Here is a 19,546-nt window from a genome sequence, read left to right on the forward strand (position 1 = left end):
GCCTCCCATCACCGGGATCAGCGTGACAGGGGGCAGCGCCCAAACCCCCTGATTGCCCTGCGGCTCTGTGTGTGACAGAGGGCAGGGCCACAACCTCCCTATCCGCCCTGCTCTGTTCGTGACAGGGGAAGGCGCCCCAACCTCCTGATCAGCCCTGCTCTGTGCCTGATATGGGGGGAGCTCCCCAACCCTCTGATTGCCCTGCAGCTCTGTGTGACAGGGTGCAGCACCCCAACCCCCTTATCGGCCCTGCTTTGTGTGTGACAGGGTGCGGCGCCCCAACCCCTCCCCCCACCCCACAGGCCCTGCTCTGTGTGTGACAGGGTAGAGCCATAGCCTCCCCATTGGCCCTACCCTGAGTGTGAGAGTGGCAGCTCCCCAACCCCCTGATCGGCCCTGCTCTGTGGCTGATAGAGGGCGGCGCCCCCAACCCCCCCCCCCCCCATGGGCCCTGCTCTGTGTGTGATGGGGTAGAGCCATAATCTCCCCATCGGCCCTGCCCTGGGTGTGACAGTGGCGGCGCCCCAACACCCTGATCAGGCCTGCTCTGTGGGTGATAGAGGGCGGCGCCCCAACCCCCTGATCCGCCCTGCTCTGTGCGTGACGGGGGCGCTGCGCCAAATCCCCTATCGGCCCTACTCTGTGAGTGACAGGGGGCAGCGTCCCAACCCCCTGATTGGCCCTGCTCTGTGCATGACGGGGTGGCGCCGCAACCTCCCCATCGACCCTGCCTTCAGTGTGACGGGGTGGTGCCCCAACCCCCCAATCGGCCCTACCCTGAGCGTGACTGAGGGTGGCATCGCAACCTCCCAATCCGCCCTGCTCTGTGCATGACGGGGCGGCGCCCCAACTCCCCAATCGGCCCTGCTCTGAGCCCGACCAGGGGCTGCACCTAGGGATTAGGCCTGCCCTCTGCCACCCGGGAGCAGGCCTAAGCCAGCAAGTCGTTATCTCCCGAGGGGTCCCAGACTGCGAGAGGGCACAGGCCGGGCTGAGGGCCCCCCCCCCCCCCCAGTGCACAAATTTTTGTGCACTGGGCCTCTAGTAAAGTATAAAACTATAAATGATACTGAATTTTCTTCCCCATGGGTGAGTTCTGTCATTAATCATGCACTGCTTATCCGAGCAAATCAGAGTGTGTGTCATTTCTGATGTATCTAATCAGATGACTTGATAGCGAATGCTCCTTAACTTATTTTATGCCTCTCCAGCATCTCCTGCTTTGAGTATTCCTCAGAAATCATTAGTGTTTCTTGGACTCAGATCTGAGGAGGAAAAAGTAGACCATGATGCTATGTAACCTCTGGAACAAAAATGCTCATTGATTGACCTTCATAAACAACTTTCAAAGGCTCCAGGGCTTTCTTATTATTGGGAAACTCTGAAAAGATGATTGGAAGGAGAGGAGTGAGCAGAGGGTAGGTATCTAAATAGAAAGAAGTCTGGCCTAACTGTCCAGAGGCCAGGTTTTTGTTTGTTTGTTAAAAATTCTTGGTTTCACATGACCTCAGTCTAATTTCATTTAACTCTTTGGTGTTCTCTCTTACCCTACAGATAAAATGAAGAGGGTATGTATGACCCAGACTCTCTTATAGGAAGGTAGTTTGATTTAGCAGATTGTAAAGCACTTTCATAAAGCTCTAAGTATTAGGCAAATGCAGGGGATTGATATAATTTCCTTTAGAATACCTGAAAATGACGTTGAGAAAATAATACCCACTGTTAAGATGAAGCAAAGCATTCTCTGGCCACTTTGTTCTCTGCATCGAAGGAGCTAGTTTGAGCAAGTTAACAGACAGGATGTGGACAGGTGCCATTTCACTCAGCTCTTTTCCTTTTGTGAAAGCCTTGAGTTGAATGTTTTTTTGGGCAGCTAATCTTTGGCACCGTAGCTTTGCTCTGATAGTGGCATCTGGCATGAGATTGATGTAAGCAAGTCTGAGGTTTGCTCTTTTCAGAATGTGCTCTCTTGGCAGCTCCTGTGTGGCTCTGACGCGGCCACATGCTGCTGCTGCTTTTCCTGCCTCCCAGCACCACTTGTGAGGCTAAGGCATTCCGACACCTGCCCTTTGGAACCTTGACTTGCTGGAAAATGTCAAGATTTTTGGACAAGCCGAAGACAGATAGAACTGATCATTCTTCCCTTCCTCAGGATTAGGCTGAGGGCACTTGCTCATAGTTGGATGAATCGCCGCAGTGGCACAGCCCTGTAAGTGTTGAGAGGGCCACACAGGCTTTGTACAGAAGATTGGGATGTATTTGTGTTCTTAATCTCCTTGGTGCCTATTTGGTGTGATAGTAACTTGCTGTTTGTATAAGCAAACGTTTTAGTGATTATCTTTTGTATTTCACTGGATAAATGGTGAAGGTTTGGGGGTAGTTCTTCTTACTCCTCATTGTTAAGAATCTCACAAGGAAATTGCAGGTTTTTGAGGATGGACATCTCTTAGGATCATATTGCCATGCAGAGGCACACACTAATGACAGTCCTGTGTGAGGTCCTTGCTGCTGCTTCCTTTTTTTCTACTGAGCCATCTTAGTGTTCTAGGACCAGAGGACTGGTTTGTACATAAAGGGCAGGAAAAATGGTCGCCTAATGAGGGTGTTCCCCCCGGTAACTGTATCTAGTTGATTGAGAAAGGGACTTGAACTCTGGTATAAAAGAAGGCCTAAAAATTATTATTTTTTGCTTATTCTTTCCTTTCAGTCTTTCAGAATAATTATAACGATTGTATGGTATTTCGGAAACTCTTTCCTCTGTTTCACATATCGTGATTTTTATCTTCAGTCTCAAGTTGAGTAACATCACAGAGATGGTGATAGCCTAATGTGGTATAATCGGGGAGCGACGTTCCAGGGACTAGTTATTTTGAAGCAAAAAATGTACGGAGGTTAGATGAGATTCCCTGTAAGTTACTTATTGAGATCCAGGCAGTGTTGAGAGAGTGGATCATATATGAAACGATATCCGCTCCTCTGGCATCTCTTTGGACAGCTTCTTCGTAAGTGACTTTACGTCAGAGGGAAAGGGAGAATGAGTATTGGCCAGCCAGCTTGTTCCTTGTAGTGTAATTTATGAAGACTAATAGAAATATAAAATATAGGTTGTCCCAAGAAATGCATGCACACACTTTAAATAATTATAAAGGTTTATTAAAATACATGTCATTTTAAACTTAATCAGCTGTTAAAATGTGTATACATGTTTTGGGGACACTCTGTGTATCTCCAGCAATTTGAAAACAATGAGGACTAATGGCTTGTATATTATCAACAGAATATGTGAATTGTAGCATTAAATATTCAAAAGCATTTTACAGTGGAATCCTAGTAGTTCTTAAGTAAACAAAACTTCTTGTTTGGGTCCTAGGTCAACTTGAATTATATAAAGAAGGGGTTTTGTTGAACATTTAAATAGATTTTCTTCATCTTTTAACTATCCTATTGTTACAGTTTTTCCAGAGTCACAGAACATGTCTGTGGTCATGATTATAGAATAGTATTTACATCAGTTTCTTTATCTTATGATTTGCCTTTTTGATAGCAATAATCCTCAAGGAGTAAACATGTAGTATTTTGGGTTTCACCTTGGAAATGAATAATCTTAATATTGCTTCTCCCTGAATCAAACATATCCTGTATATTCTTAAAGTCTGTTTTATGCATTTGCAAATATGGCCCCATAGAAGACTTGAATGTTAGCTGCCAACTTTGACTCCTCTTAATACAAAGTACAATGGATTTTTAAAGAAAGAGTTGTACTGGTATAGACATATTTTAAAAGGTTCTGAGATGAAGAAGAAGAAAATTAGATAAAAATATCAAAATAAATCAAATGTAACTCTTTGGTAGTGTGCTCTTTTCTATAATCTCTACCAATGTGTAACATTTATCTTTGTTCCCTTTAATTTGTAAGGTTGACATCTTTCTTATTCTTTTTTAAAAAAATATATTTTATTGATTTTTTACAGAGAGGAATAGAGAGTTAGAAACATCGATGAGAGAGCGAAACATCGATCAGCTGCCTCCCGCACAGTCCCCACTGGGTATGTGCCCACAACCAAGGTATATGCCCTTGACCGGAATCGAGACCTTGAGTCCGCAGGCCGACGCTCTATCCATTGAGCCAAAGCGGTCAGGGCTATCTTTCTTATTCTTTAAGCATGGTGTCAACGATTCTGAAAACTCTGCAACCCATGTTCTGTAGTGCCAGCAGGCCACCCCGTGTTCCCACTTTAGATCCATTTGCAGCTGAATTTGTTCATTCCATATTGTATTAAAGCCAGTTCATTGCAAGTTCTCTATTCTTCCTAAAAAGGGTGAATATATTTAGGATGATAGTTATGATAGGCTTTGTTAAAACAAAACAAAAGCAGATACTGTGAGTGACATTTACATATTGTTTATGCAGATGGAAACCACTAAGCTTTTACATTTTTCAAGGGTTTAGTTTGTTTCTTTAATTTTTGAGGCTTTAGAGCAATGGTTCTCAACGTATAGTCTAAGACTTCACTAAAATTTAAAACTTTGTGTTCCAAAGACCATTCAGAAAATGCAAGTGTAAGCCAAAGATTGGGAGAAAGTATTTCTAAATCTTGTATCTGATAAAGGACTTGTATTTAGAATACATAAAGAATACTTATAAGTCAGTAACAAGGAGACAAGCCATTTAAAAATGGGCAAAAGATTTGAGTAGATATTTCACTAAAGAAGATTAGAAAACAAATCAACTAATATATTGTGGTTATGCTCAGCATCATCAGTGATTAAAGAAATGTAAATTAAGCAACAAGTAAATACCACTTCATAAGTACGAAAATGGCCATTGTCAAAAAGACAGTCAGCGACAAGTATTATCATGAAAATGAACAAACTGGAACCCTCATTCATTGTCCCTACACAGTTTCTTAAAAAATTAAACATAAACTTACAATGATGCATTTCCACTCTTGGGAATCTGTCCAAGAGAAATGGAACATATGTCCACATAAAGACTTATAAATTAATATTTTTAGCAGCATTACTCATAATACTAGAAAATTGGAACCAGCCCCAAAGTCCCTCAGAATGGCTAAGCAAAATGTGGTATGTCTAGAACAGTGAAATAAGATTCGGCAATAAAAATGAAGTGTTGATTCTAACAATGCTTATGAATCTTAACAACATTATGCTAAGTAAATAAGCAGGACAGAAAAGACCACATACTTTATGATTGCATGTATATGAAATGCAAGGTAAAAGATAACTATACAGAGACAGAAAGTAGATTAGTGGATTCCTGGGGCTGGCAGTGGAATGAGGGCTACACATGGGCATAAAAGGATCTTTTGGGGACAGAAATGTTCTGAAATTGGACTTGGGGGATGGTTGTACACCACTTACTAAAAATCATTGAATTGTACACTTAAGATGAGTGACTTTTATAAAATGTAAGTCGTGTCTCAACAAAACCATAAACCGGTGGTCCTAGGACCTGCAGCATCAGCAAGAGAACTTGTTAGAAATGAAAATTCTCTGTCCCACTGAACCAGAAACTATGGGGGTGGGCCCAGCAATCTGTGTTTCAACAGCCTCCAGCAGATTGTGACGCAGGGTCAAGATTGAGGACCACTGCTCTGAGGCAAAGAAAGTTAAATAGAGACGTGGGTAGTTTGGGGTACAGTTTATGTACATTCAGTTGACCCTGTTGCTGTAGCTGTAGGGAAGGTTTGAATTAAGGGACGTTGTTGTAGAGTTAAAGGAAATTACAGGGCAGTGGGAGTGAAAATAAACTGGCCTTTCATGTCCTTGCTATGTCCCCACGAGAAGCTTCACGATTGTGATGTTTGTGTACCACATATGTTAGTAAATTCCTGGGTTCTTGTAGGCTTTCTGGTACTTAACGAACATAGCATAAACAGGTTCATTTGCCATAACGACAGTGGAAGTTCAGATCCTTGGAAGGAATTATTTCTTCTAAATATTTATACAGTGTAATATAGCAGAGTCAGAAATGTGTAGTGATCCCAAAAAGTAAAGATCCGACTGTAGATAACGAAGTAAGTGAAGCAGCCAGCTGAACTGAACAACTCAGCCTCTCCTCCATCTCTTCAGTGCACTTTCAAAATCACCATTAGAAAAGGGGTTGATTAGAACGGTCTTCCAATGCATGGCATGTACTTTCAGGGCTGTCCTCCCCCCCACACCCCTCCCCTACTCCAGCATGACCTGGATGGCCCAAAGAGATTCTGAAGGTTAAGCTGCTCCAGAAAAGGGCTAGAGATCCAAACAGGAGGCGGCTGGTTGGTGAATGTATTAGATAAAGTGTAGTGTCTCCCTTCACTGTAGGGTGACGACTTCTGCAGAGGTGTAAGTTCACCACAGAGAAAAGTAGAGTTGGGTAGGGATGGGGAAATAGAGCCCCCTGAGGTTATTATCAGCACTGTTTATTAGTGGATAAACCCCATAGATGTATTTAAGCTAAAAAAATAAAATAAAATAAATCAAAGGTTGGTAGAAAAGAGGAAATGAAGCAAACTTTTTCCTTCGTAAGAAAAGTTTACAATTTTCTATGTACAACTCTTGATTATATTTGAATAAAATTGCACTTGAAAAAGAATAAATGGATCATAGATGCAAAAAGACAATAGGCTCAGTTAAGTTGATCTTTGTCAGTGAAGATACCCAGCCTAGGACATGACTACCCACCATAGATTGCTTTTTAATTTAAAAAAGTTTTAATTAAAATGAAAAAAGAAGAAATAAGCACAGTCTGTTGTTATATGCGTAAATACAAATTGAGCACATGAAAATTTGACAGTTTTGGAGTTCACCTCAAGAATCAGGAGAAACAGCCCTAGCCTCAGTGGATAGGGCGTTGGCCTGCAGACTGAATGGTCCTGGGTTTGATTCCGGTCAAGGGCATGTACCTCCTCCCCAGCCTGGTCCCTGATCGGGGTGCGTGCAGGAGACAGCCAATCGATGTGTCTCTCTCAGATCAATGTTTCTCTCTTTCCCTCCCACTCTCTCTAAAATCAGTGAGGATTAAAAAAATAAATTAAAAAAATATATATTTTTTATTGATTTTTTTTACAGAGAGGAAGGGAGAGGGATAGAGAGTTAGAAACATTGATGAGAGAGAAACATCGATCAGCTGCAGAAACATTGATGAGAGAGAAACATTGATCAGCTGCCTCCTGCACACTCCCTACTGGGATGTGCCCGCAACCAAGGTACATGCCCTTGACCGGAATCAGACCTGGGACCCTTGAGTCCACAGGCTGATGCTCTATCCACTGAGCCAAACCAGTTAGGGCGATAAAATAAAATTGTTAAAAGTCTATATGATGAATTGCTATATTAAAAAAAAAAAGAATAAGGAGAAACATACTTTTTGATGTGTGTGGGGGAGAGGGTATGGCATGTGGGTTGACATCATGTTCTTTAAATCAATACATTTCAGCTCTGACCGGTTTGGCTCAGTGGATAGAGCGTCGGCCTGTGGACTGAAGGGTCCCAGGTTCGATTCCGGTCAAGGGCATGTACCTTGGTTGCGGGCACATCCCCACTAGGAGGTGTGCAGGAGGCGGCTGATCGATGCTTCTCTCTCGTCGATGTTTCTAACTCTCTATCCCTCTCTCTTCCTCTCTGTAAGAAATCAATAAAAATAAATATATTTAAAAAAAATAAATAAAAATAAATCAATACGTTTCAAAATGTTGACCAAAGGACAGTTTTAATTACAAAATTAGATTAGTATTTGTTCCTCGCTCTTAGTTTTTGTGTCTTGTTAGTGGTGAGCGTGGCATGTTTATAGTATAGTTGCAAACACCACCTTCTTGTCCAGTTAGTGAGTGTTCCTCCCTTAAGCCTGCTTTTCTTGTCCTAGAGTCAGTGGGGCCTTGTCCTTTTGCTTAGTCTAACACAGCCGTGGGCAAACTACGGCCCGCAGGCCGGCCCGTTTGAAATGAATAAAACTAAAAAAAAAGAGACCTTGCCTTTTTATGTAATGATATTTACTTTGAATTTATATTAGTTCACACAAACACTCCATCCACGCTTTTGTTCCGGCCCTCCGGTCCAGCTTAAGAACCCATTGTGGCCCTCGAGTCAAAAAGTTTGGCTAACACCACGTAGGCACCAGGCCTTGTGGTTGCTCCAGTGAGTTTTCCTTGAGTTCCCTTGGTGGTATTGTGTAATACTTAAAACAACTTCGTTGTGGAAAAAGAAATAAAAGGAAGCAGAAGAAGGTGAAGGTAAGGGGAAGAAAAAAAGGAATGCTAACTATGGAGAGTGGTAGAGACTGTAGAGACTGACAATTTCTGCTGGTTCCATTCATTGTCAGAAATTGCTTCTACCCCATTGGAGGGACTCAGCCTACAAATAGATATGAGTAAGCTCTCTGTCTTCTTTGTCCTTCAGTTTGATTTGCTTTCCCCTACGATGGCATTGGAAGGTACCAGTGATTTGTTGTCTCTATCATTGACAGCATTAAAAGTGTGATGTTTTGATACATGGTGGGTACATTAAAGCAGCTCAGCATCATTGAACATAATTAAACCTGTGATGCTAATTAGCAGAATCAGATTCTTCCATTGGATACTATTGTGTTTATGGCACAGGAGGATCAGTAGGTAAGTTGCAGGTGCTTTGAGGAACCTGAACTCCAAATTTAAAGTGCTGCTCGGTAGTTGTGAATTTGTGTTTGTCTTTTTTCGTTTTCTTTTCTTTTTTTTAAAATATATTTTATTGATTTTTTACAGAGAGGAAGGGAGAGAGATAGAGAGTTAAAAACATCGATGAGAGAGAAACATCGATCAGCTGCCTCCTGCACATCTCTTACTGGGGATGTGCCCGCAACCCAGGTACATGCCCTTGGCCGGAATCGAACCTGGGACCTTTCAGTCCGCAGGCCGACGCTCTATCCACTGAGCCAAACCGGTTTCGGCCGTTTTCTTTGTGGCTAGAAAATATTATTTTCATCTGATGAGGTATGAGGCGCTGAAGGAAAAAGCAGACAAGGGAATTCTGTGCTGTGAAATATTGCCTTGTGTTTAAGATGTGCTAGGATGTCCATCCATATGGGTATACACGCACTCTGAGTTTGGTAGACATGCTAAGTTCTTCCAGGCTTCTTATAGATCCTGCGTGTAATTATTGTAGTATTGCTAGACTTGTTCTCTTTGGAAAATGCTCATCTTTTAAGAGCCTAGAATTTTTTGTTTAAACTGTGGTAATTGGAGAATTGCTTCTAACTGGTCTTCCACCAGATGGTGCTAGTGTTACATATCTCAAGATAAACTCCTTCGGTGCCATTGAAATCCTGATGAGTTGTATTTCCTCTCTCTTTCTGTTTCACCATATTTTGCCTTTAGAGTTTTTTACGCATGCTGCTTTTCTGGTACACTGCTATAGCACCTCACATCTTTTTTGTTATGAATAGTGAACTGACTATGCCTTGATAGTCATGAAGGGTAACTTGGGGGAAGGATTCAGAGGCCAGGGACTAAGTGAAACTTTAGAATACATGATATGTACTTTCTTGTAAGATTTTTCAACATGTATTTGCTGCTTATCTGACCTGTGTGTACAAATTGAGAACTTCTCTTGACTTTCCTGCTTAATCACCTTTCTTTTATGTTATAACAATATCATAAAATGTTACTCTTTGAGATCTCTGAGAAGCCGTATTTGAAAATTATTAACAATAATTGTTATATTTACCCACATTTAAGTTCAAAATAACTTTAATACAAAAAAATGTTGGCCATATGTGATATCATATTTCCTGGCCCATTAACAATTGTCATTTTAAACTTAAATTTTAAACTTTTTCTGTTTATAAATAAATTACAATTTATGTTAACCTAAGGAAGCATGTAATTACAATTACATGGTTATTGAAAAAGAATTTAAATAAACAAAAAATGCAGTTAAAGGACTGACTTAAGTTCTATTTACATTATATTACATAACTTTCTATTTTTTCTTTTATATATATCTATATTTTTAAAGTACCAAAGTTGGACTTACAGTTTTGAAACTAGTTTTTTTCTCTTAATGTTTTGTAACAATAATTTTTAATGACAATATTGTTTTCCATTTAAAGAACCTTAAAAGATAGGCATTTTGTTTTTTAGTTTCTTTCAGTCAGAGCTGTGCTACGATGAATAGTGCTTTAAATGTTTTGTTATTTTAAAATTTCTCTCATATAGATTCTTAAAAATATAACAGCTCATTCATAAAGAATTCATATTTTTGTGACTTTTGGTCCATATTTTCAAATTACCATTCAAAAGAGTTCTACAGTTTAAACATCTTTAACTGTATAGTGTTTTGTTTGTTTACCTGAATCCTCTTCATCCACAGATTACCTTAGTTTTTAAAGTGACTAAGTAATGCTTATTTGAGATTCCTTGAAGTGATAATTTGTCACTAAATAAAGGACTTTAAAATTGCTTTGCTATTTTCTTAGAAATAAGCCTTACTAAACATTAAACCTTAGACCCTTTTATTTATGTGGTTTAGTTTTTGGCCTTGTCTCTTGTTCCTAAGATACAATCAGCTATTCTTTCATACTTCAGAATAGATTATCTCATATGCAGAGCAAAGGATTTAGATCTGTGTTAACTTTTTTATAACACTTTCTATTACTTATTGAGAAACGTAGGTCATTTAACCCTCTCTTCATATGAATGTTTCTCAGGGTGAAAACTTGGAAGGATGGTTTTTTAGATAAGTAATTTTTAAAACTTCAGTGAAATGATCTATGCATTTAGTAATTATTTAGTATATATATTTTTTGTGGAAAGAAGGAAGAAAAAGAGCTGCTAAATATTGATAAAGCTTAAGGAATTTTAGTATATTTTGTGAAGAATTAAAAACACATCAGTTTTTTATTAGTTTAAGCAATATATCTGGGCTGATTTTTTTATATCTTACTAAATATCTGTGTTTTTATTTAAGTGGTTTACTTTTGAATTAAATTCTCCTATGTGTAATTTTTTCTAAAATAAGAAAAAACAACAACAAAAGCTCTTTTCCTATTTCGGGAGTGGGGAGAGGGCCTGGAGGAGACTCATACAGAGGCTTCATGGAACCTTGTAAATGAATGTGAAAACTATTAGCCCGATAACTTAAAAAGACCGAACAGCTACTTTTCCTGTCTCATGAAAAGAATTCCCCATCTCAATTTGGTAAAAGAAATCGCCATTCTTTTACTGTCATAATGAATAGTTACTGTAAGAAAAGTACTTGCAAGCCTGGCTTTAAAAGATACGTCAACATAGAATCTGTCGTGGTAGAAGAGACCTAGAAGCTGTGGAGATACTAATTTTGTAGTTTCAACGTATGCTTCTTTAAAAAATAGATATATTGGTACATGAACACATTTATGTAACATTGAATTTTATTTAAGATAACAAAAATTAGTATTTTTAACTTACAGTTTTTGTAAAAAAATTTTTAATTTAAAAGTAAATGCATCTATATTGTGGACATTTTACTTGCTTTTTTTGTATGAGTATGGGGTTTGTATTTATTTTTAATATAAAAATCTAGAAAGACCCTTGAATAGTGCTGAATTAGATTAAATGTTTTTAAAAGTACCAATTCAAGAGAGCTAGCACATTAATATATAGGTCTGGTAAAATGAAGTCCAATGGTAGCTTCTGAAATACACCTTCATATATTTAAAGTTTGCGATATCATATGTATCTATTTAGATGTTTGTCTGAACCAATAATTTGAAGGGGCTTCGGTGTACTGTAATAATCTCAAAACCTTAGTTCAGTTGCAACTGTATTGGGCAAATTCCCTCCATAGAATAAATTCTGCTCAGTCCTGTCTGCTTTATGGCAAAATAGACAAAATAATCAAATTGCTGAGATTATGAACCTAATTTGTTTACAACTGAGAGAAATTTGTTTTGTGAAATATAAACCTTATTAAATAATCAGATATCTGATTTTTTTTTTTTACAAAGTTTATTTTTGCTTTCCTCGGAAATTAGAGGTAATTGGAATAATTTTCAAAAAGTTTCCCAATAAACAGAAAGTGGCTTCTGAAATCTAGTATACTTTCTACTGCGTGTCTGTCTTTGAACTCTAAATAGGAATGAAAAAAGGAAGGGAGGAGACATTATAACTTTTGTTCTTAGCAGCTTCTCCTGGAAGAAATCATCGCCACTCCCAGCTTGATTTGTTTCATTTAATTCTTGCCACATATACTTCTTAGATTGTTATATGTTTTATACTGAAGTAATCAGTGTTGAGGTTTTTCTGTTCATTTAGATTATTGAAGCATTCTGATCTGTGCTTAGCATTCTAAACTGTTTATTGGATCCATGCTATCTAATAACTAAAGCATATGAAATTTACTGCATTTTGTATTGATTTAATATTAATGTTAATCTAAAATCTTTGGGTGCAGTGTGTCACATCTGTTTTGTATTCCTCTGTTTAAGAGAGCTGGCAGTATGGTATTTGGAGGAATATTTATTATCTGAGTGTTTTTCTTCGCAACAGTTTCCCTTAGTCTACTGAGAATTATAACTTCCAAGAGACAGTGAATCACCCAGCAAATTCTCAGGTACCCAACTGCTAAAGGCCACAGTTAATTGGAATTTTTATTTTCCATTTAAGTTCCCTTTGCTTTAATAGTGGTAATTTTGGAGGCTTCTGGCAAGGATAGAAAATAAATTCGCAGTGAAATTTTTAAAAAGTATTTTTTTCTCTTAGTAGGTTCAACTTGCACTTGATGAATACTCTTTTTTTTTTTTTTTTTTTTTTTAAGAAAAACTGTTAGACTGACTGTTAATTTGTGTTTGACACCAAATTTTCCATGGCTAGTGATTGAATATTCTTATCCTATGGTGGTTCTTAAACTTTTGGGGATGGATTTCTTTAATTAATCAATGAAAACTACAACCCCCTTTTCTAGAAAACAAATGCATAAGCACAAACATTTTGCATACAGTTTTGATTAATTTGACCTCTCTGTCCAGAAGTACAAGGGCCCCAGGTTAGAAAATGCTGCTATAATGAAACCGAAAAACCACTGCTAGTATGTTGATTTTAGTATCATATTATGCCACACTAAGAATTTTCTTTACTTCAAGCTTTACTTAACACTATATTTCCTCCATCATTATATAGTAGTAGATAAGCACAATCTAAATCTTATATTGGAGAAAAATCACTTTTAATTTTAAAGTCAGTCTCAAAAATTGTAGAACATATTCAGATTTCTTTATGCTTTAGGTTCTTTAGATATATAAAAAACAAAACTGACTACCTTTTGATCAGAAGTGAAGGCGACAAAAGAGAGAAATGAGTTCTGGATCTGTTAAGAACGTAGTTCTTAAGACAATGTGACATTTGTTGTTTAGCACAAAAACGTAGGTTTTCATTTTTATGTGAGTTGTGAAGCTAATCAGAAGTTACTTTATGCTAAACAAAATAAGCCAGTCAGAGAAAGATAAATATCACATGATCTCACTCATTTGTAGAATATAATGAACAACATAAACTGATGAATAAAAATAGAACTAGCGTCATAGAAGCATAGAACAGACTGTCCAACCTATGAGGGAAGGCGTGGGGTGAGGGGGTACAAGATCAACCAGTGGACTTGTATGCATGCATATGAGCATAACCCATGGACACAGACCAGGGAGGGGGATGAGGGCATGTGCTGGGGGTTGGGTATAGCCGGGGAGAGGTGAATGGGAGGGAAAAGGAGACTTACGTAATACATTAAACAATAAAGAATTTAAACTAAAAAAGAAAAAGTTACTTGTGCTGGTTATGAGCTCAGACTTGGGGAATCAAGCAGGTTAGGCTTCAAATCCAGCGCAGTTGCTTACCAGCTGTATGATGTTTGACACATTACTTATCTGTGGGGGGGAAAAATCCCCTTGAAGAATCAAATGAGATAATGTCTGTAAAGTGCTTGATTTTGTGCTTTGTGTATATTGCATGCTCGGTTACCTCTCAGCATATGATGATGTTGGTGTTGATGAGGAACAGGGTGAGCCGCCTTGCTTTTCAATTGCTGATGTTCCTTTTTCCTGTTATTTAGGATAGTTGATCTTAGTTGCAAATATTTAATTAATTAATAAATCTTCCCCACAATAATCTTCCAGCTCAGTGGCTTGTAGTTGTCAAAGTTCAGTCAAGAGTTCTTTAGCCCTGACTGGTTTGGCTCAGTGGATTGAGCGTTGGCTTGTGGACTGAAGGGTCCCGGGTTGGGGGTAAGTGCCCAAGTTGCAGGCTTGGTCCCCGGTGGTGGGTGTGAGGGAGGCAGCCAATCGATGATTCTCTCTCATCATTGATGTTTCTATCTCTCTCTCCCTCTCCCTTCCTCTCTGAAATGTGTGTGTGTGTGTGTGTGTGTGTGTGTGTGTGTGTGTGTAAATGTTGTATGAGCAGAGAAAGAGGAGGTTCCTAATAATCTTAAGCACTAAAGTATTTCTGCTTTTGAGTCTTCAACCCTCCATGGTCTGTCTCATGGTAGAGAGCTATAGGTATTGTGAATACTTTAGGTAGATGAGGTTTCTCTGCATAAAATGTTGTCAGGAGGAACTCTGATGTTTAAAATGTTTGATAAACTGTACAAGAGTCAACCAATCAAATGTCATCTGTAAGACAGTGTTGCCATTGTGGTTTGAAAAGTATTTTTTGGAGCCAAAAAAGAAAAGAAAGAAGATAATACGTGTGATGCTTTGATTAAATAAATGATGGAATGAAATAGTTTAACATCTGCATGAAGTGAAATGTTTCAAGTTTTCCAAAAAGATGATTTACTGAAAAGAAGTGGGGTAATGCCTGTTTGATCGTTTGCTTTTTACATTGTAGTGGTTAATGATAATCAGGTAATGACAATGGCAGTGTTTATGGCAGTGGTTTTTGTGTTTATTCACATATGCACATATCCACACATGTTAATGTGCTTCCCAACATGCTCTAGAATGATTCAGATGGCAGTTGTAAATGTCAGTCAACAGTGGATTATAAACACAAGAGAAGCTAAGTATATTCTGAAAATTTTGTAGTTGCATCATGGTGGAGTATCTATTGTGTTCATCTATAACCTATCTCATTACTACTGACAGAAATCGACTGAATGACTACATTATGGATTAAAATCTGTGTATTTCCTATGTGAAGAAAACAAATATTGCTTAATCACTTTATGTAAATGAAAAATTAAGCATTATCGGTATCATTGACATATAAAGAGAGGACTTTGCCCTACAACTATTTTTCTTACCTAGTCTCATTTATTTTCTTTGACCAGACAAAACGTTTGGAAAATGATATTCCCCCTTTCTTTCTTAGTATTGTCAGTGAAGCAGGAGCATCAATCTACAGTGTCAGCCCTGAAGCTAACAAAGAGATGCCAGGACTGGACCCTAATTTGAGAAGTGCAGGTAAGAAGCTGTGCACCATCACCAAAGCATGTGATTTTGACATTTTGGACTTGTATTTGTAGAGAGCAAATTATTTAAATATCCAAGAACATTTAGAATATGTATGCAGAAGAATAGGCAGGCATGTTAGAAAGTGGTTCCAGTAATAATTATAATTATAGAAAAGGAGGAAAAATACTTTTTCTAAAGAACTCTGCATAGTATTCTAGAATATAGTGAAAAATCAGCTCAGAACATCTCTAGTAAAATTAAATGCTAGTGTTCATAAAAGTAATAAAATACTCTAAGCTTTCTTATTAGAAAAAATATTACTTATGGCTTTTTGTTGGCAAAAAAGTAATATATTAATATAAAAATATTTACAATCAAATGTATGAACATGCACAGACTTTCAATTTATTGCTGAATATTTGTCAGATAACCAGTTTCTTTTATCTTGCTTTGATTTCTGTGATGTGGAATAGTTAAAATCTTGTGTGTGAAGAAATTAAGATACTTTATTAGAAATGGATTTTTTATTGATTTTAGAGAGAGGAAGGGAGAGGGAGAGAGAAAAACATCGATGTGTGAAAGAGAGACATTGATTGGTTGCCTCCCGCACGTACTCTGACCGGGCATTTAACTAGCAACTTTTCTGTGCATGGGACAACGCTCAACCAACTGAGCCACACTGGTCAGGGCTATTGAATTTTTCCCTTTAAATATTATCTTCAAATTTCATTGGCTGTTCTTGAAATTTACACCTGGAGATATGCTCTTGACATCTTTTGCATTAATTTAAAGCTATAAACTTCTTTCTTACATCCAGAAGAGCTGGTAGTTTCCCTTCAATTATTCATTCCAGGGCATCGTCCCCGTCTAAAGTGATCACCTTCTCAAACTCAGATCCCAGCTCAAAGCCTTGCCTCTTCTAGGAAGCTTTTCCTTATCACACTAGCTCAGCATGGTTTCTGCTTTCTTGCCACATATTGTTTTGGTACTTTCCTTGTAATAATAATAACAATAATAATAACAACAACAATAACAGTAATAGCAATAATAAAGGGGATTAGATAACAGTAATCATAGTGGGAGCTGCTAATACATACCTTTTTAGAACACTTAATATATGTGAAACATTGTGTTAAATGCATTACTAGTATTACTTAATTCTCACAGTTGCCCTATGAGGGGTTTATTATTCCTACTTTATAGATGAGGAAACCAAGGCTGAAAGGGCACATAATATTTGTAGACTTCTATAATAAAAGGATACTTTTCTTTATAAAAATATAAGATTCAGAACTCCCCAAGTTGGCACTGAAAGGTAATATTACTATAGGGTATTGGAAAAAAATATTGTCTAGGAGTTGGGAGTCCCTCAGCCCTCCCTCTGCTAAGGGTGCTGTTTCCTTTTCACCACTGGCCCACATGGTACATAACTATCCTAGTATCATAGGTGAGACAAGATTGCTACAGTCCAGCACGACTCTGTGAAAAAAGGAAGTAATAAAAATGGAATTGGTATCTGATCCTAATTACTCTGATTTCAAAATCTAGCTGTGCCTTCAGTTTGTAATTCACTGCAGATATGCCTTCCTTCTCTGTTTCAGCTTCTGTCCATATGGCAATTACTGTGTTTGATCCAGAGCAACTCAGAACTTATACATTTTTAGTCTTCAGAGTCTGGTCCTCCAGGCAAATACTGAAAGAAGCTGAGAGTCTTCGCTCTGGGTTTTCTAGAGCCCACACACTTTTCAGTTCCTGTCTCTTCTGTAGTGATTAATGCCAGGGATGACTTCATACTTCATTTGACCTGACCTACCTGTGGCTATGGGTTTTACCTTTCAACTCTCCATAACTTTGCTATATCAGAATATAACAGAACTTCAACATTCATACAAGTGTTAAACATATGTAAGCAAATGACCTTCATGTTACTACATCTTCTTGACCAGTTTATCAGCTTATTGAAAACAGAGGTTATCTTTATACTAGTAGGTTTTTATATTCCCCCATAATAAATATAATGAACTTGAGAGGCATTTAAATCAGATGGATAGAATTGTAGATAGGTGATATTAAAATGTTTATTATGTATTTCTGATTGAAAATGGGAGATTGAGTATTCCTGTTATTTCTTTACTCGCTTCTAAAATCTCATTAAAATGACAGTAACTTGATAGAATGAAGACGTAAATTCACCAGGACAAAGAGAATGGGAGAGGAGATAACAGCAACATTTGTTTTGAAGCTGGAAAGCAGATGGCTGAGTAATAAGTGATCTAGCCAACTTGAGAAAGTGGAATACTAAGACAGCATTGTGGAAAACAGAACTAATCTGAAATAGATCATGGAAACCCCATATGTTCAGGAAATGTAACAAGCACCTTTAGAAGTATTTTGGGAGGGCAGAGTGGGTGTAAAATAAGAGGATTGATTAAAAGTCTATTCAAAAAGCAATTAGACCAAGTTAAACATATGGAATACCATATAACCCAGCAATTCCATTACTAGGTATATACTCAAAAAAATTGAAAACAGATACTCAACAAATACTTGTACACAAATGCAGTGAACTTAATGTTCACAGTAGCTCTTATCTCTGATGAGATGTACAAATCAGTCACAGGAGAATCTGGTAATCACTTGTAAGAGGTGACTTCTGTTGCCAGACTTTGAACAGTTTAACATGAAAACAAGCAAGGGATTTCCTTTGATGGCCTTAATGTTTTCACTTAAGAATTTAGTTCACCTAACCTTCTATATGAGTGTGTGACACTGACTAGTTTTCACGTGCTTAAACATAAAAGCTTTTCATATGTAAGGCTCAATGTAACAATGCTACTTGGAAAAAAAAGATATGCCTTTAGAAGTATCCTTAAGATTCACATTAAATTTATTTTCTCTAGCAAAATATATCTTAAAAGCTAAATTTGATATAAAATTTTGTTAACATTTGGTTAAAAAAAAAAAAGGCAATAAATGATGCCCAAATAAAATGACACAAGCAAAGGAATGTTTGAAGCTAACTCCAGATCTCTTGAGCTTGAATTGTGATGGTTGAGAAAGAGATGTGCTTAGGAATGTATGTGACAGAGTAATCTAGCAGTCAGGTTCAAGGCAATACAAGTGTACTCACTAGCCAACTGACTTGGTCTCTGGTTGCACGATATGATCTCATCATTTACTCATCGTTATCAGGATCTAATCCTAATAAGCATATAGTAGTAGGTCCTTGGGTTACGTTGGAGATCCGTTCCTACGGTGCGACGTAATGTGATTTTTGCTGTAAGTCGGAACCCACCTACATAAGCACCTACGTCACTCACATGGAGCACATACACAGCAGTAATAAAGTGAAACAGTAAAAAAAAAAATTTAAAAGAAAGATAACAATTCCTGACCTTTACTTGTGGTAAATAAATAATAAAAAACATAAAGCACATATGTACATAGGTCGAAATGACAACTTTTTTTTATAAATAAATGGAAGATGGCGACATAACCATGAAATGATGTACGTCGAGTCCGACGTAATCCGAGGACTGCCTATATTTGCCATACAAATGTATACCGTGTTTATAATAATACAGGATTTTTAAAATATATATACATATTTTATTGATTTTCTTTTACAGAGAGGAAGGGAGAGGGATAGAGAGTTAGAAACATCGATGGGAGAGAAACATCGATCAGCTGCCTCCTGCACACCCCCTATTGGGGATGTGCCCGCAACCAAGGTACATGCCCTTGATTGGAATCGAACCTGGGACCCTTCAGTCCGCAGACCGACGCTGTATCCACTGAGCCAAACCGGTCAGGGCAATACAGGATTGTTTAAAAGGAAAACAAATATCTACTTGTTCTTTAAAGTGTGAGGTGCTCTATTCTTTTGTATTTATCTTTAAAGAATGAACAGGTAATTGTGTAAGTGTAGCAACTATGTGTTGTATTTTTTTTTTTTAATGTATAACCCTTTTATTTGTGCTCAGAAATACCTAGGGTAGTGTAATAAATCCTGAAATTTTACATTCATTTTTTTTGTGTGTGAAATTGTTGGTCTGTTTGGGAGCGGATGGAATTAAGTACTTGCATCATGGGGAACTAGTGTAAGTGTTATCTGGATACTCTTTTTACATTGACATACTTGTGTTC

At 37.8% G+C, this 19,546-nt stretch overlaps 1 protein-coding gene across 3 annotated transcripts in view; it reads left to right on the plus strand.

Annotated features, from left to right (window-relative positions):
- SRBD1 (S1 RNA binding domain 1) overlaps positions 1-19,546 on the plus strand; it is a 162,182-nt gene that overhangs the window by 64,400 nt on the left and 78,236 nt on the right. For all 3 annotated transcript variants that reach the window (XM_059659941.1, XM_059659943.1, XM_059659942.1), the window contains exon 15: positions 15,318-15,409. In XM_059659941.1, the coding sequence (XP_059515924.1) occupies positions 15,318-15,409 (92 nt within the window). The remainder of the gene's footprint in view (positions 1-15,317; positions 15,410-19,546) is intronic.

The sequence above is a fragment of the Myotis daubentonii genome, chromosome 12 (assembly GCF_963259705.1).
Source record: "Myotis daubentonii chromosome 12, mMyoDau2.1, whole genome shotgun sequence".
NCBI lineage: Eukaryota > Metazoa > Chordata > Mammalia > Chiroptera > Vespertilionidae > Myotis > Myotis daubentonii.